The 22,498-nt window shown below is 41.8% G+C and overlaps 1 protein-coding gene across 1 annotated transcript in view; it reads right to left on the reverse strand.

Annotated features, from left to right (window-relative positions):
* Positions 1-9,624: 9,624 nt before the first annotated feature.
* The window catches only part of ODAD2 (outer dynein arm docking complex subunit 2), a 137,970-nt gene continuing 125,096 nt past the window's right edge, over positions 9,625-22,498 (reverse strand). Inside the window, exon 19 of the mRNA XM_069458857.1 lies at positions 9,625-9,738. Coding sequence (XP_069314958.1) covers positions 9,625-9,738 — 114 coding nt within the window. The remainder of the gene's footprint in view (positions 9,739-22,498) is intronic.

A 22,498-nucleotide genomic window follows, 5' to 3' on the forward strand; every position in this document is an offset into this window, starting at 1 on the left:
TGCAGAGAGAGAACTCCCACTTACTCGGAGCTGACATCGGGTTATCCGGAACTTCTATGGGCCATCCATCATGTTTTATATTTTCGTTTGTATCTCCGTGGGAGGTGGCTGCCAGGGAAGATGTGTGGCCCGTCCGTTCGGCTCTGACATCAGTAAAAAGTCATTTTCATTGCTAATTTTCCTTTTCATAAATCTGGAATGAGAGGAGAAACCATCCGCACCACCCCGTGAACAAAGCCAGGCCACAGCAAGGCAAGTGCAAAGTTAAAACTAAACCCCGGGACTTATTTGAGGAGAAGGGAACGACTCAGACAAGATGTGGGAACAGGATGGTCCAGAATATTCGTGGAAGAGAAACCGTTTAGTTTGGCGCATTGTAACCGGCAATATTTTGAAACACCATAGGATGTGTTTTTTTTTCTCCTTAGTATTTCCAGAGTTGGTTTTCTTATTTGTTAGTTTGGTTAGTTGGTTGTTTTTAAAACCCTTGCAGCCTTCTCTCTGTTTAAGCCAAGAAGCTGAAGATAATTTTTTCGCAGCGAAAGGGGAGACGGAATGCCACCCAGAACAAAGACGTCCTTGCTCGGCTTTGAGTTTCAACCTAGATTTTCAAAATAAAGTCTGCAAATAAATAATCGTCCCCCAAAATTAGACTTTCAAGCAGGAGTAGGAGGTTTTCTCAGACGTCTTAGGGCAGAGTTTTTATATAAAGGACCAAAGTTTGGAGGATTGGCCTCAGAGAAGAATGAAAGAGAATAAGGTTTTAAGAAGTTCCTGCCACACAGAGGAGTGAAAAAGCCTCATGTTCGGAGGAAAGGCTGGGAGTGCAAGAAGAGAAGGGAACGAGGTTGGTTGTGGGAGCTTGGCCTACTTTGGAGCTGGAGGAAATAAAAAATCAGGAGCCTGGAAGAGTTTAAGCTTCTCAGGCAAGGTCCAGTTTCAGCAAAGCACCACGTCCAGCCTGGCTGAGGGAGATATTTCTAAGCCAGGGAGCTTAGGGCAGCCTCGCAAGTCTCCACGCATGATTTCGTGGTGCAGGGAGAGCAGCCAGCAGCTCCCGGCACCCTGGGAGGGCCCAGCAGTGCTGAGATGACCCAGATTCCAGAAGGGCTGGGGTCCTGCAGAGAGCCGCAGAGGCGGGGGTTCTAGACTCGGATCCATGAGCAACGCCAGCCATGAACACGGGTGCCCTCAACATACTCCCAACACCAGCTCCACATCAGCGGCCACCAACACAGCACGCCCTGTGACCAGGAGTGCCGAAACCGCCTGCATCGCGACAGGGAGGATGAAGATGAGGAGCAAGCAGGGTAGCATGACTTTTCTAGAGCTTCCCACGCTTCTCCCCAGGACTCCCCTGCCCATGGAGGCCCAGCAGGGAGGGCAGTATGGAAGGAGAGAACACTGGGGAAGGAAGGAATAACTCGGAGAGATGTAAGCAGTTAGCCAAAAGGAGCTATTTTTAATCAAAAGAGGCTAGACACTTTTAATTGGCAAAGTCAAGTTTTTCACCCATCAGTGGAAAGACGTGTAAAAATTAAAGGAAGTTACGTAAATTTTTTCACATCTGAGTCAACATATGTGAAGTTTTTTTTTTTTTTTTCTTTTGGACCAGACTACGTGTAGGATATATTTGAAGGAGAATGGTGGGAGGTAAGACTGGGGAGGTAGGTTGAAATTAGAATCAATTGAATCGAGGAAAGGGAAATCGAAGACATTCGTGTCAATTTCCTGTGATCTCCTCTGAATAGAAAGGCTAGGACAACATCCCATAAACTAAGAATAAAGTGAAGGTTTTCAGAACTTATAATGAATTTCCTCATTTTTTCTCTGTAACATCAGTCCTCTGCCTAAAGGGCACAAATAAAAAATCTTCTTTCCAAGGAAATTATTAACAAAATTATCCAAAAATGGCAAACCTCATCTAGCCACAGTGCAGGAAAGTCCATTAGGATCTGCTGTAGAACTCCAAGTCTTGGCTGGAGGACGTCTGCCTCTAACATCTGTCTTGCACATTCATGACACCCATCGGCAAAGGAGAAAAGACCCTCCTTTCTTTTACACCTTCAGCTTCGTTGTTTTAGCTCATAATTGGTTCAGTTTAAGAGAATAATCCAAATAAATCGACCTCGGAGATTACAACACATTAGCTTGTCTTCTGTTTTCAATCAGCGTCAGATGTTTATTGCTTCAAACAGGACAAAATAATCAAGGTGATCCCTTAATGTTTTGCACCTTGCAGTTGAAGATTAGGAACGACCATCAAAGCATGAAAAAGCAACACATCTGCTTCAAGGCGAAACGTGGAGCTAGCCATGAGATCTTCCCCATATGTGCGCGACATTCAGGCAAGATGAGGTTTGGTTGGGGCCACGATTTCTCTGCAAGTGACGGGAGGGGGAAGGTTGCGGAGAAGCAGACAGCGGTATTTGCAAGCAGTCAAGGGACCCGTCTCACCACCCTTATTTATGGGCCTGTTTGTAAATTTGGATTCCGTCCACGATGCAAATTGAGCAAATTCTCATGGCAGCATCCCACCAAAGAAATATTTCTCACAGCTCAAGCACAAACTTTGCAGAGGCCCTCGGCTTCTTTCTCTCTGGAAAAGTGCTTAATTGCACACAGGACTTGCAGAAAACTCATATTTGCCTTTTAGCACAATCTAAACATCATGCAGTAGAACTTTTGAGAGGTTAAGGTCATTTTTTAGGTCATCTTGGCACTTACTAGTGGCACAGTTGTAAGACCTTACTATCATTCCAAGAGTGCAACTATACCTTCTTAAATAACTAATTTGCACTCAGTGAATCACCCACTGGGAAAACTTGGCTCATTCAGAATTTAAAATATACTGAACTGCCTGAAAGGGACTTGAGGGGGTTCCTTGTTTTAGGAATCAGTGACTGTGAAGCTGCTGGAATGACCAAATGGCCGATGACCTGGCATGACCCAAAGAAATAATGAAAGTGCACATAAATGAAGCCACTGTGTTGATAAAAGAAACCCCCCATCTAACCAAGAGGGTAGACTTGTCCAACATGGTACCCATGGGCCACATCTGACTCCTGAGCAATTGAAATGAGGCTACTGCAAATTGCACTGTGCTGGAAGTTGAAAATACATGCCAATTTCCAGGACTTAGTGCAAAGACAAAATATATCATTCATAACCTTTATATTGATTAAATGTTTAAATGGTAATATTTTAGATGCACTGGATTAAATGTATTAAATGAATTTCATCTGTTTTCTTTTTCTTTTTTAATTATGACTACTAGAAAATTTTTAATTACACAGTGGCTCATATTATATTTCTGTTGGACAGCACTGCTCTGGAGGTATACCAGGGTGCTACATGGAGGTAGGGCTTGTTTCACAGTTGTGGACTCATTCTCTAAGGTATAAGAAATCAACATTATTGGTTACTTTTAAGACTTTGTCAGTTATGCCAATTTTTCCTTAACATTTTATTCTAATACTTTTTACTCCTATTCCTTAATCCTGGCCCTCTAAAAATTTATACTAGGTTCCACATAGCAAAATGTTTATTGGTCTCATTTCTTCTCTTATAATCTATTCATTGTGGCCCTAACCAGATTAACCTTTAGGAAACCCTTGTATAGATTTTTTTTCCCATGTTTAAAACCTAGTGACTGCAGTCTGGGGAATTTGCAAAATCTGGGCTTTCCAGAGATTCTGAGTCAGTAGGTTGGGGTAGGGCTCAGACTTTGCTTTTTAACCGGTACCCAGTTTGGTCTTAGGCAGGAGACCCGAGGAATACTAGCCTGCAGAATTAAGCTCAGATTCATCAAGATAATTTTCAAGTTTTTTTTTTTTTAACCTTCATAATCCGACCTTGGTCCAACCTGTCTTAGGAAGGATGGGAACGTCTATTCTTAGGGAACCTCTGGAAACAAACAGGCCTCTGTCCTGAGTTCTGGTACTTCCCTACCTGAGGGCAGGAGCTGGCCTTAAAGTCTCCTGTCCTGCTATTCCGTGACCCCAAACTTAACACTATGGTTATGTGAATCTTCAGAGGAATCTCTCCCAACTTCTGCCTGATTTGAGGCAGTCGACCTTTCGTAGTGCTGAGATCATACTACGAATCTGTATTGACCAACATAGTTTTGACACACGTCCTTCTTCGCAGATTATTTCCTCTGGTTTTCTGTTGATCGGCTCCAGGTATCTTTAGGGATGCTAATGTCAAGACTTAAATAAACTCTTATTCTAATAAACAAAGGTGATGACATTACAGACTGGTGAAATTGAGGCCCTATCTGGTCCACAGATTTGTTTGGATTTTTCTACATTGTGGCTGTTAGGGACTGAATTTTGTCTCTTCTAAATATGTTGAAGCTCTAATCCCCAATTTGACAGTGTTTGGAGATAAGACCCTTAAGGTTAGAGGAGGTCATAAGGGTGGAGCCCTATCCTGTAGGACTTGTGTCCTTTTAAGAAGAAGAACAGATGACAAAGATTGATCTCTCTCTCACACACACAGGAAAGTCCAGGTGAAGATGTAGTTAGGAGGTGGCCGGCCGGCTGCAAGCCAGGAAGAGAGGCTTCACCAGAAACCAATCTGCTGACACCTTGATTTTGGACTTCCAGCCTCCAAAACTGTAAGAAAATACATTTCTGTTGTTTAAGCCACCCAGTCTGTGGTATTCTGTTATGGCAGTCCTAGTAGACTAATACAGCTGCCATATTTAAAATTTGGGAGATTGACTATAAAAAATGAGTTTCTATTGAGTAGTCGTAAGATCTGCCAACAATTGTCCGAAGGTGAGTAGTAATTTGTGTGTATTCTCCAGTTCACCACAGTCCCCACCACTCGGATTTGTGTCCCAGACATTGAGGCTAAAAGTCAATAGGCAATTGTATCACTATTTGGAAAAAAAAAAAAGAAACATATCTAGCTCTTTTCTCTCATTTATATTACTTGCCTGGTACTTGTGGACATTTAGGGTTGTAATTGCTAATGTAACTAATCTGATGGCAAATGTCAGTTTTTTTTTCTAATAGTGAGAAAGGATTTGCTTTTAACTATCCATACTCTTTTGTCTGAAATCCCTTTTGATATACACATAGTCTTCCTTTATGAGCCAGCCGACCAGCTACAGATTCTTCACGTCCCTAAGAACCGTACTGATATACACGAATATGTCTTTCAATCATGAAAATAAATTAGACGTGATTCTACAGTGCAATGACAAATCTTAACTCTGAACATCATGGGCCAATTATGTAATTTATAAAGGATGTCTTTTATCAACCAATAAATCAGGGTGACATGAACTAGCAAAAGAAAAGCTTCCTTTGATCTTGACAGAATAAGTCACTTTGACTTGAAGATTTGAAAATAATGGATTGGCAGTATAAGGATTCCATCTGTTATATGATTTCAAGTCAGCCACGACAATTATGCATCAGAAACATATTGAAATATCAACTTTACATCTTGCATTTATAGAAATTGAAGCATAAAATATTTTAAGAGCCAGAAAATGTAATAACCATTTGTCTGAGAAAATGGAAGTAGAAGCTGGAGACAGAGAGATTAAAGTGAAGGAGAAAAAGAAGGAAAACAAATGTTGGAATGAGGGGAAATTAATGTAGCAATTAGAGCACAACGGAGAAAAACATGATGCTTTAAGGGAGAACAGAAGTCTACGATATCTGTCCTGTATTTACTTACTAGTTGGCACACTTTGGTTGGGAGTGGACCTCTATTAGATCTATTCAGGCAAAGTATAGAAAGAGACGTAGTAAATCACAATATACAATGGAATAAACGAATGAATGGGTCAAAATCATTTTTTCTTCTCGAAACAACAATACTGTATGACACAATCTCTCAGTGATCTTTTGAGTTATTATTTCATTTGTGTGTCTCTATACTCTCGGGGTAAAATTCAGCTGCTTAATGGACAGAAACCAAATACGTAAATGGTCAGAATTTACACAGGAGCCAGTCTAGTCTGTTTCAAGTATGCTGGACTATTACTAGTTGTAGTTTAAAGCCATTACAAATGTGTATTTTATAGATTATTTTTATGGTGTTTGAGATGAGCTATTTTTTCTCGTATTTTCAAAAAAACTTTTATTTTATGTATGTGCTGTGTATCTCATTTTTACTGAGGATTTATCTTTTAAATTCAGCACTAGGAAATAGGAAGAATATCTGCCTTAGAAGTTTCCAAATGATAAAAAAGTAAAATTAATTGGGAGTGTTTTTATTTTAGAAAACATTCGTGTTCACCATGAAATAGATTAGAAGACACAGAGAAGAAAAGAGGAAACAAAAATCTTATTCCACCATTCAAGAATAATCACTTGCTTACACTTTGGCGTATAGAAGTCAGGTCTGTCTTTCATTGCAATTAGCTACGTGCATATAGTTTTTTAAATGTGCTCACATTGTATACACTGCTTCAGAACCAGCTTTTCAGTTTAACAATATATTCTGAAAAGCTTTTTATGTCATTAATTATTATTCTTCAACATGTTTTTATTATGTGATTGAACCATAATTGAATTAACCAAACTTATCATAACATTTTTGCCATTATAAACAATAGTGTGGTAGACGCCCTTGTAGATAGATCCTTGGACATAATCCAAGAGCCACACAAAAATTATTATGCTTTTGGTATGCATTGTCAAATTCACCTTGTGGAATGATTGGGCCATTTAGATAGAACCTAGTAAGATATGAGAGTATTTATTTTATCAGTTCTCCTGTATTTTAAATGAGATCATGAGTACACAATACCCTATACGATGCCTGCATAAAAGTTTATTCCCTTTCTACTCCATTCTCGTTTAGGGTGAGTTCCACTTTTTACTCTTAAGTACATGTGGACCCATTGGGTTTTGGGGGGCATTTTATGAATTTGAGGTAGCAAGGCTCTTAAATACATGGGTTTCTGTGTTTTCACTGAATTACAGGAATGGACATAGCCTATTCCATTCACAAATCTTCATGAAATGAAATTAAACATTTTAAATTATTTGGACTAGAAAATTTTCTTTATCTTGTTTGCCTGATCCCATTAGGTAAAAAAGAAAAAGGGTTTACTTACAGTTCTGGGTTGTCTGTTTATTCACAACTGAGATTCTCATTTTCCTAAATTGAAATAAATTTTCCAAATATTTTGAAAGAGAGTCAGTTCCGTGCAAATGCCTGAGAGATGTAAAATGTAACACCAAAATCTATCAAAATAACAGGATTTGCAATGCCAGGCCCTAAGAAAACTAACCTTGCATTTACTTTCATAAACTAAAAAAATTTTTTAAAAGAAGCAAGTCATTTTTTAGTGCAAGTCATCCTGATAGTAGGAAAAGAACATTGACTGCAAATGTAGAAGGATCATGGCAAGGATTTCTAGAAGGAATCCTTGTAAACTAAAGAGATTGGAAGATCAAAGAATATCTATTTAAAATTCCTTCCACCTTAAACCGTTTTCAAACTGAAATAGCCACCCATTTCCAAAAGAGCATATAGCTTTCCCTGGGTATCCTGGGGAGACTAAAGCCTTGAAAAAGAAACTTGTCACTGAAATCTTATAAAGAATTAAGGTCATCAGCGTTAAACAGCACAAAATAAATATAACAAAACACCTCAGGCAAAAAACTAATGAAAAAAAAAGTGAGCTCTCCCCCCCATGTATGGTAGCAAAACAATGGTGTGATCACCCGCTGTGTTCTCCGAAAGCCGTGGGTGTTTTTCACTGGCTTTGACATTTTTCTAGTAAGAGTAGAGTTTTCCATTATGCCATTTCACAAAAATAAGCCAAAAATTGACATCGAAATTCAACTTCTCGTTTGTTTACTCTAAAGGTACTGTATTTCCGGTGTTTAAGAATTAAAAACAAAATCTTCCTTAGAAACATACAAGACAATCTTCATGTTACTATTCTCATCTGTTTCAAGTGCTTGGTTTCTTTAGAAATGGCACTGTTGCTTTTGTTTTATGCATTTATTAACCATAAAAACAGAAGCCCTAAATTTCTTTCTATCAAGCACTTTGGAAAGGAACCACCTCTTTCCTCCAACATCCAGACAGTTTTTTTTGTTGTTGCGTTGCTTTGTCTGTTGCGCCCATTCATTCCCAGGACCCACTAATTCAAGAATATTTTAAAATCTGAGGACAATGATAGAATCTTCCTTTAATAATAAGATAACAATAATGTTTATTTATTTCCCATAGCTGTCATAATCTATGGTTTCTAGATGTATTTTTAATGCTAGTGAAACAAAGCTAAACAATGACTTTAACATCAGAAATATCCACTGTTGAAAGCTAAAGGATTTCCTCTATTATTTGAATTCAATTCTTAGCATTAACACCATTTCCTTGTTCATATCACCCTCTTTCATAAGCTCCTTTGAAAAGCGGTGAAGATGAATTGGTGTTTTACAAAACCTTTGAATTCTTAGAAGTGCTTTATCTTTTTTTATTGGGGCATCTACCACTGGAGTCATTTTCCTCCTCGTCAGGTGTTTCATTTCATACTAATTATTTACATTTGATTCAATTAAGTTTATGATCGTCTTCAAATTATGGCGAACATATACAGTATCTTAATATTTTTTAATAAAACGTCCCTGATTGCTTTTTAAAGCATTAACCGAGGTTGTCAGCTTATGAAGCTGGTACATACAAAGCTATTTTTCTGGCTAGTGTTACGATGATCTACTCGGGACACTTCGTTCCCAAACATTTCAGCACACCGAGGTTACGTATGTGATTCTTTTAAGTGGGTTCTAATGTTTCTATAACCTGATAAAATGCTATTAATCTTTCGTAGCCACTTTTTAAAAAGTACTTCGTGTGCCGAAAACAAGTTCAGAAATTCAAAGCAATTTTATGTGAAGTAAAAGCACATCAGCAGAAATTAATTTCTTTCAATAAAATGTTGGTATATCTCTGTGGGAAATAAAACATATAATTGTTTATGCTCTGTAAGTCCAAGAGTCACAAAAACTCATTGCTTATGCTCTTGTGATTTGCATTATCTGGTACAGTGACAGTTCTACATTATCTTCTCAGATGTTTGATAGTATTTAGAAGAAATTTGGGATGACCTCAGGATAATCTCTCTTAAGTCCAGCTGCTTAACTCTAAATTCTATTTAATAGCAGTTTGTGAAATCGGCACATCTCCTCGGAACTCTCTCGTGGGTTGCAAGCGATCAAACAGACAAAGCCGTAATGACAAGACCGTTAGATAGGTTTAGCAGAAAGGGAATTCTAGAAACATTCATGAACGACTATGAACTGTGCCATTTGAAGGTCATATCTTTTATTAAAATCACCACAAACACAAAAGCATCACCGAAATATACATATATACCATACATATATATTCTCAAACTCTTGGAAAATTATCACATATTTATCGGCTTTACATTTTAGCATATACCTGCAATATTAAATAGAACAGAAATATCCATGTAATTCTCACATGCAAAGCATCCTTTGCATTTTCAGTGTGTGTGTTTTCATTTAGACTGATTAAAGGACTTGCCAATAAACGTTTCCCAATTTAGGTTTCCTGGCCATGGGAGTGACATGTCCCGCGTCATGTAAAATTTGGTAGCTTGGAATGTCCGTTGCAGTTTCAAGTGTATCTTGCCTTTTCTGTAGCAAGAGCCAGCCTGCGGATGTTGGATATGCAGCCAGCGGCAGCTTCCTGGAGCTCCTGATCGGGGGACCCAACCATAGCCAGTAGCAGCTGTCACACGTAAAGGAGGAGGAGAAGAAGGGAAACAAGAATAAAACCATTAATCTACAGACATAAAGTTAAGCTATGAAAATAATTTTTAATCGTACACATTTTGAAAAGCTACCAATTGCATTTAGGCAAATGCAAATACAAACGGTGCTTCATCAGCTCCAGGAATATCTCGTGCAATTCTTACGTTTTTATTTTCTGGAGCTGGGCTTGACCCATTTCTGCCCGCCTTTCTCTGGGCATCTAACTGCTGTGGGTTCTGCTTCTGACGTTTCTCTTGGATTCTTTCTGGCGTTTCCCCCTCCCAGGACAAGCCAACAGCACACCATGCCTAGACTATGAGGGCATCCACCTAGATTCAATCTGTCCCAATTCCAATGCACCTGATGGTGTCACAATCTAATTATATCAGTCCCTTGATAGGGACTTTCGCTGATTCCCAATGCCAAGTAACTAGAGCCCGATCAATGAACCTGCCCTTGAAAGATCTGTGCCCTCTGGCCTCGGTACCCCTCCGGCCACTCATCTTTCTCCTCTGCGCCAAGGTCACACTTCCCCACTTCTCTTGCCTCTGTGGATGCCGCCTCTCTACCCAACATGCCCTCCCATCCCCTTCTCTAACTTAGTAAATTTCATGCATCTTTCAAAGTGGATCCAGCCAACTTTCCCACAAAGCCTCCACTGACTTCCGTCAGACAAAATGCCATCTCTGCCTCTTTGGGACTCTAACAGCAGTTTACTCAAACGTCTGTTGCTACACTTACATCCTTCCCGTTTTAACAAATACTTGGGTACTGCCCTCGGTCCTTCTTTAGATCGAAAATGCTTAAAGAAACTTCTAATACAGCGGCTAATACATAGTAGATGCCAAATAAATATCAAATCAATGAATTAGAACTTCTAAAATCTAGCAGTTATGACTCTAATGAATGGTTCTGCTAAAAGTTAGTTTGAATCATAGACTTTTCTATACAGGAGCATTTGAGAACACATGTGGAGAATGCCAGCAAATGAGGATGATTTGGTAAGCAAAGAAATCCTATAAAGAGAAATATTGTGAAATGCCTTAAACATGCCAGGCTTAGGACTTTGGCTTTTATTCTGTAGGTAATAAAAAGAGGTTATTTAGGCACTTTAATCAGGGGAGTGGCATGGTCACATTTGTATTTTAGGGAGGTAACTTTTACAGCAGTATATAGTCTAGGACTGCAGAGAGAAGAGACGGAGGGGACTAGAGGTGGTGAGGATGGAATAAAAAGTAAGGATTGTGGGGAAGGAACAAATTCAAGGGATATTTTGGGGACTAAATAACTATTCAGTGAATGGCTCAAGATCACGTGATTATCCAAATAGAAGAAAATAAAAACGGCGATCTCGCATCATCAGTATTTCTTCTACCACGTACTCCCCTTCTCTCTTCTGACTTTGTCTTTCATCTCTCCTTTTCTAAGGATTCCTTTCCATCCTTATTTAAACACATGCCTTCCACGTTTGTCAAAAGTCAGAAAGACACCACTTTGACCCCTTCTCTTCCCTCCATAGCCAACTTTCTTTAAGCAATTGTTGTCTGGCCTCACTACCCCAAGTCTTAAATTCCATCCAGCTCACTCCAGGCCAGCGTCTGCCGTCAGCTCCGCACGGCAACGGCCCTCTCGGGGGGCATCAATGAGTCTCAAAGCCATCTCGAACTCAGTATATTCCAAGTGAACTTTTGATATTTTTTCTATCTAAACATGGGTCTCTCCCTTGTATTTTCCTATATCAGTAACAGACGTCATCACGCCCCTATGCTCCATCCAACTAATTGCCGTATTCCTGCAACTCGGCTGCTCCCACACCTTTCAAAGTCACTCACTTCTCTCCACTGCCACTGTCATCACCCCGTAAAGCCCTGACAACTTCCCGCTGTCCTTGCACTGTCTTGTCCAGTTCACTGTTCATACTGTATTTGGAGTAACTTCTTAAGCTGTGAAGTTCACGCATAAGAGGCAAATTATTGAGAAGCAAAAGGGAACAAGATACGATCAGTCTTCTGAGATTTAAGAGAAAAAAAATCCATTCTGCGTGAGGGAAGCAGGGCAGTTTGGGGAGCTCACGTCCTGTGAGTTTCGCATTGTTTTTCTGCAGCATGTCTGATAGCCCAGGTGTGGGACAGAGGAGGTATGTCGTAGGGTTGTGATCTGTTTGAACAGCCGTGTGGTCTGTGCTGGGCTGGAAGGGAAGGAAAAACAGGCTACTGATAATTGGGAGAATGAGGAAGAGAGACTTCGATGAAGCAGAAACATTGTTTTGGTGGATCAGAGCATAGGAAAAAGGTGAAAATGAAGCATTCTGGTCTGAGAGTGAAATATCTGGAGTTGAAGATCTTACAGATAACGTTGTTTTAAGCACTGACAGGGGCCAGGGTGTGGCCATTGGATTGTAGGTCAGCATAGGACTGTTACGCACTTTTGTACGGATAACACACATGCATCCACACATATGCCCTTATATGTTCTCATTTTCTCTCTCTCTCTCTCTCTCTCTGTGCAGAACAAGGAAATGATGAAAAAATAATGGGCAGGAAGAACGGAGTAGCCACTGTTCCTTGTTACCCTAACACATGGCTTGCATATCCTTGTACAGCAACTCGCACTTAAATCCCCTTCCTAGCTTGCAACTTTTAACTCATGATCAGCTCAGTATTTTTATTAATCCATTTGTTTATACCTTGCCTTACTATATAGAAAGTTTTTAAAGCAGATATAGCTATATGAGGTTGAGACTATGTCTTCATAATATCTATTTCACGCAGTTCATCCACCACTTTCCATACGCAGCTTCTACTGGCTTCTTCGTTGCTCATGCCCACCGCTGTAGCCTTCATCATCCTCAAGCGCTGGTTGCCAGCCGTAACCCTGGAGATTTCACTCTGTGCCATCACTGAATCATCCCAGGGGTGCAGTCCCAGCCTGGTGTCACTGGAGCCTCATAGCAATACTTCCTCATTCCCAGATGTGCCTATTTTCTCCTCTTACGGTTTCCAACCTTTACATTATTTCTCATATTGAAACCAAACGTTCCAACCAATGTCTTGGGAAATTAAATACTCCCTTGAGGATTTTTGACAGTTATTAATGATTCCCCTTCACATGACTTATTTTATTCCTCTTTTCCCCAAGTAGATGATTCTTCGGGGTTCACGGGTCCTTGTTGGTTCCATTGTCTTACAAAATGTAGTGCTAAAATTCTCCCAACAGTCTAAATTATTTTAATTGGTAATATTTATTACTCTATGAATTTTGTTATTACTGCCAGATCATCACGATGAATGCCAGTTACCTGTAGACCTTTCTGGGCCTGACGCTATACTAAAAGCGTGATTTCCCCAAGCAAATGGGATATAGAAACAATCTAGTCTCTAATTGCCCAATATTTGATGTTCCGGTAATTTGAAGAGAACAGATTGCCAACAATTGCCAGCAATTCTGCCTAATGTCTACCTCGCCTGGCTTCTGCTCTGACCCCCACTCTGGTGGTTTTGTTGCTGTGTTGCTTTTTAAACCTTGGAAGAAATGAAATATAGTCCTACCCTTCGAATCCCAACTGTCTGAGAAGGGAATTAGACTAGACACTTGCCGTGTGCCGACCTGCGCAGGAGTGGGGACCCTGCAGCCTCTGATTTCCAGATTGTTCTTTTTTAAGCACCAAAGGAGGCAAGAAAAGCTTCGTCTTTCTCTGCTGCACCCCTTTTAATAAAAGGATTTGTTCTGTAAAATTTGGATTCAGTCAAAAGGCTGAACTTAAGGACCCAGAAGGCCACAGGTGGCCTTAAGGCTACAGGTTCCCCAGCCCTGCCCACTTCTGAGGCTCACTGTGAAGATGAATTCAATATACACCTGTAGTAAATGCTGGAACACCTGCACGCACAGCCTTTTCCTGTCCTTATGTCCTCCGATCTTCCCCCTTCCTGTTGTGTCTGATTATTCCCCGAGCCTTCCACAAGTCCAAGTCTGCAGCGTGCGAGAGGGAGGAGTGGAGAGTTTACCCTGGCAGGGGCGGAGGATTCCTTGAGGGAGAGAAAACAACAGCAGAAGGGGAAGGAAAGGAAAAGGAGGAAAGAGGGAAGAGCTTCCAGCCTCTTTTGAAGAGTGTAAGGGGCCTGGAGTAGGAAGCTTATTCAGGAGGCAGGTGGCTTCCTGCAGGTCAAGCATTTGAATTGTACAGCATGGCGCCCAGAGAGAGCAAGAGCTCCGTAAATGGTGCTCATTCTCACGGTGATCATTTGCAGTTCTGAGTCTGGTTCTGGCATTTATTTCCTGGAGGCCAGGCCTGGTGAGTTTGGGAGGAAGGAGAAATTCTGGCCTTGAGGTTGGTGAAGCTCCTGTTGGCACGTGCTCCAGGCCCCACCTCGTCTCCAGTTGACCTCCGTGGGTACCAATGACCCAGGCTCCACGTGGCACCGGCCAGTGCCGCCCTACTTGGCTCCCTTGGAAAAGAACCCCTTGATCTGATGCCTGCCAAAACCAGACCTGGGTTTGGCCCATTCTCCCTCAGACCTGGTGGCTGTTCTTTGGTCCCCAGGTGGGCTTTCCAAGAGTCACTTGTATCCATTTCCAAACTCTTGATGCCAGTTACATCATTTCACGTTGCATAAACCAATGAACTATGACAGCCCAGTGGTTAGTCACACTGTTTGGCCTGCAGAGAGCCTGAAGCATGTTGGCTACTGCAGGAATCGCCTAGGCAAGGGTTGTCAGGGAGACCATCTCCTGTGACCATCTCCCATGCTCATGTTAGCAGAAAATGCTTCATCAACGCAGGTGCCCTTTTTATGGTGCTACAAACAAATTTTTCTTTTACCTGACTAACTTCTAGTCCTGAATGTACCAAGAGGCCTACTCCTCTTTGGGGAATTTATTTTGCCTAAGTTTCTTGCATTAACCACGAGGCTTCATTCTATATCCCATATGGCGATCAGTGACATTTCAGCTTAAAAACTAAACCACGAGAGTCCAGTTGTCCACTGTTTTAAAGGCTGAAAGGATGGGCAAGGGTGAAAATTTTTAAAAAATAAAGAGATGAAAGGAGGAAACACGTGGCTCGGAATGGCACAGGTGGTGGGCAGCGAGAGTGGCTTCTGTAAATTTACCTTGGGTGACTCATTGTGGTCACAGTTACCTAAGGTTTGCATAACATGGAATGACTTCATTAGCCACCGAGCTTACCATGGCCCAGCACTGTGATTTGTTCATTACAGCTGAATTTAGCCTCTTCTGTCCATTTTATTTAGCCAGGACTATTCTCAATCAAGGGTATAGAGTTGGCAGTCTAGAATTTTCTGTGTGCTCAGGGTATGAATGGCTTGATCTTTGAGAATTACTCCCAGGAGCCTCTTTTGGTTTTGCTGCAATCTGAATTTATTGTTCTTCCTGAGTTTTATAATACTTTATTGTCAATGAATGTTACGCATTGCTTTGTTAATACCCAGAGGCCATGCATCCAATGCTGTCTTACAAATTGAATAAGGACGTGCTACTTTCCCAATATGACCAATACATACTATATATGTGTCTTGGTTTTGAATCAGGCTCATGAATATGTTTTTATTTTTCTAAGAGCTTCACAAGCAAGCTAAGACACACAGACGGAGGCTTTAAAACTAATATAAACACCCACATAACAAAATCCTGACCTTGATGGGCAGCTGACAGGAAGGGAGGAACAGTACACATTTTCGAATCACTAACACACGGAGCACAGTGAAGGCAGCTTGTACCCTTTTTGCAATGATTACTTAAAAGGAGTGAGTAGGCTTCTTAGCAGTGAAATGCAAATTTGGTACAAGTGAATATAGAATTAGCATACATTTCCTTTGGTATCTATCTTTTGATCTATAGACTTTTCTCCAACTATAAAGATTTTTTTTTTTTAATATTACAAGGGAGGAAAAACAACTCAGGCTAACCTTTTTTTAAGTGATCCTTTCCAACACTTTCCTCTTTTTAACTCTCCCCCTGCCCCAAATACACCCAAGGACTTTAAATTTATTGGGAGTTTCATATATGCATTGACGGAAAACTAGTCCCTTTGCTTTTTAAAACTTAATTGCACAGAGTACTTGAAAACATCATTCAAACAATAACATTTTACAGCGTCGGAGGGAAGGCGTGGGGACAGGCGCAAGGCTGGTCGGTGGATCGGGCCAACACCACTGCTCCCTCCAGCGTAGGAAGCTTTGATCTTAGCTTCATGCCCCCGTAAGCAGCTCCGGCAAGGTGAGACGAAGGTAGCATGGGAATCGGCGTCTGCATTCAATTTTTACTTTTCCATTTAACAGTTTACGATCTTATATAATATTTCAGTTGTATGAAAAGTATGTACCAATTTGAGTGATAACAGATTTTCTTGTGGTTTGACTCGACATTGTTTGGGTGAACACGGAGTGGAAATATGAGTTTTAATTAGAGCCGGATGAGCTCTGAAATACCTGCACGCATACCAAGTTGAGGGGGTTTTCCAGAAAGATCTTGAGTTCCTAGAGCTGATGGGGACCGTGAACCCTGCTTTGTCGTCCTCCCAGCGACAGGGCACCGCGGCGTGGCTGCAGCACCGATGCACGACCCAGGGACAAGGAACGCAGCTGGACTGCGTCTGCCCGCGGAATGGCTGCCCAAATATTCGGGTTGGCCGGGGCTCCGCGCCTGTTCCAGGGGAGACTCCACCAGTTTCCTTGACATCCAGACTCCGAGCCTGGTAATTCATTTCATATGACGGCTCACCACAGCCAGGGGCGCAACACACATTGCACATTTGCTGGTTGGGGCAAAACCTTCCATTCTGTTTGGCCACGAAAGGAGTCTGGGACCTGCCTTTTAGTGGTGGCCGTCCTCCTCGAGGTGACGGGCACGCACACCGTGTATATGTGACCTGAGGTTCATGTCTGCAAGACCCGGAAGTGGGTTCTGCTTACTTGATCTAGTGCCCTTTCTGTTCAGACATTCACTCACATTTGAGTAAGTTTGTCTTCCGGGGTTTCCTCTATGTTGTTTTGTCTTGAACCTTCCACTAGAGAGAGAGCTTTTGTACCCAGACACACAGACATGAGATTACAGTGTTGGGTCTATAGTACTGGGGGCAGAAATGAGATATATAATGGAGAGAGCACTATTGACCCCCTTCTGAAAGTGCTAGAAATGGGGAATGATTTCATTACCAGGCTGGGTCAGGGCTGTGGGACTCTGCTAGGCCCTCTGCATTGGAGGGAAGGGAAGTGACAAGTTTCTGCATGCCCAGGGCAGAAGCTCATGGTGCCAACTGGAACGGCTTCAGGCTGCTCTTCAATTTTATTCCTATCAATCTAAAGAATGTCTGTGCATATAGAGGTTTGCTGGAGAAGAATGCTAAAGGAATGATAGGGTAAGGATAGATAAAAAGATCTATGTGGAAGAGGTTGTTTAAATTGCAGCAGTATTTTTTGTTTGTTTGTTTGTTTGTTTTTGAGACAGTCTCTCTCTGTCACCCAGGCTAGAGTGTAGTGGCATCACCATAGCTCACAGCAACCTCAAACTCCTGGGCTCCAGCGATCCTCCTGCCTCAGCCTCCAGAGTAGCTGAGACTGCAGGAATGCGCCACTAAAATTGCATCTTGCCATTAGATAGATAAAAGTGCTGAGGCTAATTCTCTGGGGGAAAACCTGTTCCCATAGATTAGGCAGCGCAGTGGCTATGAGTTCAGGTTTGAGTTCAGACAGCTCGGGTTGGAATCCTGACTTTCCTTCCTCCTAACTGTATGTGACCTGGGGTGACTATAGGGTAGATATGGGCATTAAATGAGATACATTAAATGAGATACTAAAGTGCTTGTGCTATGTGCTCATAAATGATGGTTATTATTGCTCTTGTTGTTATCTTGAATTGGAGATTGCTATTGGGTAGAGACATTAAAATGTGCTGTCAGCTCATTTTTCTCTGTTAAAGTTCTAATTGGATTGATCCAAATAAGCAATTTTAGTCTAGTTATATTGAAAATTAATATATTCACAGAAGGCTTGTGGCATCCTGTTAAGTGAGCAAAAACGAAAGTCAAGGCATTAGAACTAACACATCTCTACGTTCATCATAACAGACTGATAAATTCTTGCTCAAATTAGAATTTTCTCCTGAATCAGTCTCTAGTCCAGAAGAACATAAGACCCTGCTGGAATGTTTGTCCCCTTCTAAACTCATGTTGAAATTTGCCGTTTTACAACAGTATTGAGAGGTGGGGCCTTTAAGAGGTGATTAGGGGCTGGCACAGTGACTCTAGCTTGTCATCCTAGCACTTTGGGAGGCCGAGGCCAGAGGACTGCTTGAGGTCAGGAGTTCAAGACCAGCCTGAGCAAGAGCGAGACCCCATCACTACTAAATATAGAAAAATTAGCCGGGCATGGTGGCACATGCCTGTAGTCCCAGCTATTCAGGAGGCTGAGGCAGGAGGATCGCTTGAGCCCAAGAGTTTGAGGTTGCTGTGACCTATGGTGATGCCACTGTACTCTGGCCCAGGTGACAGAGCAAGACCCTGTCTCAAAAAAAAAAAAAAAAAAAAAAAAGTGATTGGGTCACGAGGGCTCTGCTGTCGTGAATGGATTAGTGTTGTCATGGAGGGAGGGGGCTCCTGATAAACAGATGAGCTCGGCCCCCATCTGCTCTCTCCCATGAGCTTGCTGCCACCTGTGCCTCCACCGTGAGCACCACCGTGGGCTGATCCTGGCCAGATGCTGGCACTGGGCTATTGGCCTTCCCTGCCTCTGGAACTGTGATAAATAAATTTATTTTCCTTATAAATCACCCAGTCTGTGGTATTCCGTTCTAGCAATGGAAGACAGACTCCATAGGTAAACAAAGGCATAAAGTAATTGCTAACTAAAAAATAGGATAAATGCATTAGATTTGGAATATCTTTGCAATGGGAAATAGGAGACATTGGAAGACTAGGTAAATGTGGTCAGAATTTTAAATATTCACATAAAGGTAAAGCTAAACTATGTATTTATGGATTTATATTATTTAAAAACCAGAGCTCATCCATATCTCCTGTGTTTTCAGAGTAACTGAATAAAACAACTCTACCTTACTCTTGCAAAAGAGTACCCTATAAACTCAAGTCTGTCAGATTAATCCCAACTCAAATACTTTTTAATTTAAGTACTCTACTTTATTCCCATAGGGTTGGAAAATGTTGAAGTTAGAAAATTCAATTTAAGCAAAAGAATGTGGAAAAGACTACAGAGAAGTGAAATAAACTGTAATATTTTTAATCACTAGAGTTAATTTCTTGCCCTGACTGACCACTACAAGAAGAAAGGATCTGCACCCAACCTGTAACTTCTCTCAAAATGGCAACAATGAGCTAGGAAGAGGAGCAATTGATGACAAAGACCACAGGGAACATGCATGGGAAGCCACCGCTGATAATTGCTTGTTTCTTGTTATCTATGATGCTGCCAAAAAGGCAACAGCATTGCATGTGTAGAGCTCCCAGGACAAGGCCTGGGCTGCAGCAGCTGCTCTCTAGCTGCTAGCCATCGTCACGCCAGTAGAAAACACACCTCACACACTGTATGCTCACCTTCGACACAACAAGTGCCAAATGACAAAATGTGCCCGGTGTCAGTTGGCATGGTGACCCCCTTATGAAGAAATCAGGTTGCTGCTACCCAAGAGTCACGGGGTGGGCACCTCTGTGCAAGGACTGGCAACGGGCACCCAGGGAAGGTCAGCAGAACAGAGCCCTGCGGTCCCCATCGAGTTCTGTTTCTCTGATAAGTCACAAGACTCCATTCTGGAGACATGAGTGGCCCCGAGAGACACGGCTTCACAGTGGTCAGGGCCTCTGGCAGACTGTGATTGGCCTGGGGATTGAAGGTCCTGTGGAAATACAGTACAAGGAACAGGCTGCCCTGCATTTTCTGCTTTGGGGTTCACGGTGGCACTCCTCCAATTCTTAAGAGTAGGTAAAAGAACATTTCCGTGGGACAAAATAATCTAGGAAATAGAGCAGACAGGAGCTTCATCAATACGTGGTCAGCACAAGACCAAGCATGGGTTAGAATATCAGATGGGCTGAGCAGCAGCCGATCCTGAAAGTTTAAGCGATGATTTTGGTGTCATCATATCCTCCAGGAGCTCCTTGAAAAATGTGCAAGGGAGTTCACCCTCTTGAGACTTACATGTCAACCCTCACCCTTGATTAACTGTTTGCCTGGGTATAGAATTCCAGGCGGGAAGTAATTTTTCTTTAGAATTTTGAAGGCATCGCTCCATCATCTTCCTGCTTCCAGTGTTACTGTTAAGAAGTCCAAAGTTAAAAATGATTATTTTTGATGTTTGATTGTGATTCTCTCTCTGTCTCTCTCTGTCTCTTTCAGAGATTATAAAAATCTTTTTTTCTTTATGCTTATGTGCTGTATCCCATCGTAGGTCTGTTTTTATCCATTCTGTACAGGGCACTCGATGGACCCTTTCACTGGCAACTTGTGCACTTCAGTTCTGGGAAATTTCCTTGAGTCGTTTCATTTCATTTCCTCTTCTCCATTTTCTTAGTTATCTCTTTTTGGAACTGATATTCTGAGATTAGATCTTTTGATCTTTCTCTAATTTTCTTATCTTTCCTATTTTTGTGCCTTTATTTCTTGGCTCTACTTCTGGGAGATTTCTTTAACTTTAGGTCTTCCAACTCTTCTATGGAATTTGTGTTTCCTGAATTTTTTTTTTTTTCATGGAATCAGGCTCTAGATTCACGAATGTAATACCATTTCTGCCACACTGAGGGTATTAATTGTAATAATTTAATTTTTTCCTTCTCTCAGCTATACTCTGTTTCTTCCAAGGATGTATTTGTTTCTGTCTTTGTCTTCCAAGATCAAGATGTCCTTCAGGTGTCAGTTACTTATTGGATGATGGGAAATTCTGTGCACGCACACAGGCTTGTTGACTTTGCACTTTGCAAGAGGGTGGTCTGGGTGGTCCTAGGGATAGTCACAAGTGTGCTCTCCATGAAGACACCAGGTTGAAGGCAGCTGAAATGCAGCCCTCACTTGCTCACCAATTCATACACCTTGGTGGGGGCTGTGTCCTCCTGGAAGAAGGGACACCCCTTTCTTCCCACAACATCTCCAACTTCAGTAGAGCATCTACACCTCGCAGAGGCTGCTCTCTAGACACTTGTTGGGTTGGGAAGGGGCAGTGATTCAGCTTCACAGAGCTGGGGAATGGGCCATAGCTTTTGCCCAGCCTTCCTTGTTGTAACCTCCACCTTCAGCCCTACCAGCTAGTTCCAGAGGAGTGTTCCTATCTGTTTTGAGGCCTCTACATTGTAAATTGGGTTTATTTTCAGCTTTCGCCATTGCTGACTTTGCATTTTGATTCCTCAGGTCTGCTAGGCCAGTGGTCCCCAACATTTTTGGCACCAGGAACCAGTTTCATGGAAGACAGTTTTTCCACAGACCAGGATGGGGGGATGGTTTTAGGATGATTCAAGTGCATTACATTTATCGTGCACTTTATTTCTATTATTATCATTACATTATAATATATAATGAAAAAATTATACAACTCACCATGATGCAACCTCTCTGCTAGTGATAATCTGTATTTGCAGCTGCTCCCCAGCACTAGCATCACGGCCTCAGCTCCACCTCAGATCATCAGGCGTTAGATTCTCATAAGGAGCCGCAACCTAGATCCTTCGCATGCACAGTTTACAGAGTTCACGCTCCTATGAGAATCTAACGCCACTAATCTGACAGGAGACAGAGCTCAGGTGGTGATGCGAGTGATGGGAACGGCTGTAAATACAGGTGAAGCTTCTCTTGCTCATCTGCCGCTCACCTCCTGCTGTGTGACCTGGTTCATAACAGACCATGGACCGGTACTGGTTTGAGGCCCGGGGGGTTGGGGACCACAGGGCAGTTGCCACTCTTCCATTTGAAAAATTGCAAAATTTTGTTGCTATTGTCTCCTCTACAATCCTCCAATTCTCCCTGTCCCTGTCAGTCTATGTGCTTTTTTTTTAAAATATTTATTTAGATGTAATATTAGTAGATTTCAGAAGAAAGTAAAATTAGATTAAGATTTGAATCTGCTACTTTATCTGGAATAATCCATAAGTTTCCTCCAGACTCTAAGAAACACGCCCTCTTGATATCACCTCTGGACACAGTGCCTGCACTTGAGTTTTCTCCCCTTGTCAAGAGATTGAAAGTCTATGTGGTTGTCTGTAGTCTACTGTTGGATCAGTTTTGTGAGAGAACATTTAGAAATAAATTTCCTGGAGGAAGGCTGTATATGTAAAGCAATCAAACAGAGCGGAATGAGGTAGATTCAACTGTGACTCCTCGAAAATTTCAATCTCCAGCCCTGAGCTGAATTCCAGACCATTCGACTGCCCACTTGACATCTCCCCTTAGACATAAAAATGACAGCTCAAATTGCACACGGACAAAGCTGAACTCCTGATCCTGCATCCCAAACCCAATTCCCCACAGTCTCCCCTTCCCAGTTAATGCCCACCAAGCTCCACAGGTGCCCGGGCTGAAAACCTTGGGGTATCCTGACGCCTCTTTGTCTCTTGTAGCCCTTATCCAAGCCATGAGCAAAACCCGTTGGCTCTGCCTTCAAAATACACCCAGAATCTGACCCCTTCTCATTACCTTCACTGCTGTGGTCTGAGCCACTATCATCTCTTGAACTCAGTGTAACGATTAGGCCAAGTTTTCAATATACAAATAGATCTGGAGCAG

Source organism: Eulemur rufifrons, chromosome 25 (assembly GCF_041146395.1).
Source record: "Eulemur rufifrons isolate Redbay chromosome 25, OSU_ERuf_1, whole genome shotgun sequence".
In the NCBI taxonomy this organism is placed as follows: Eukaryota; Metazoa; Chordata; class Mammalia; order Primates; family Lemuridae; genus Eulemur; species Eulemur rufifrons.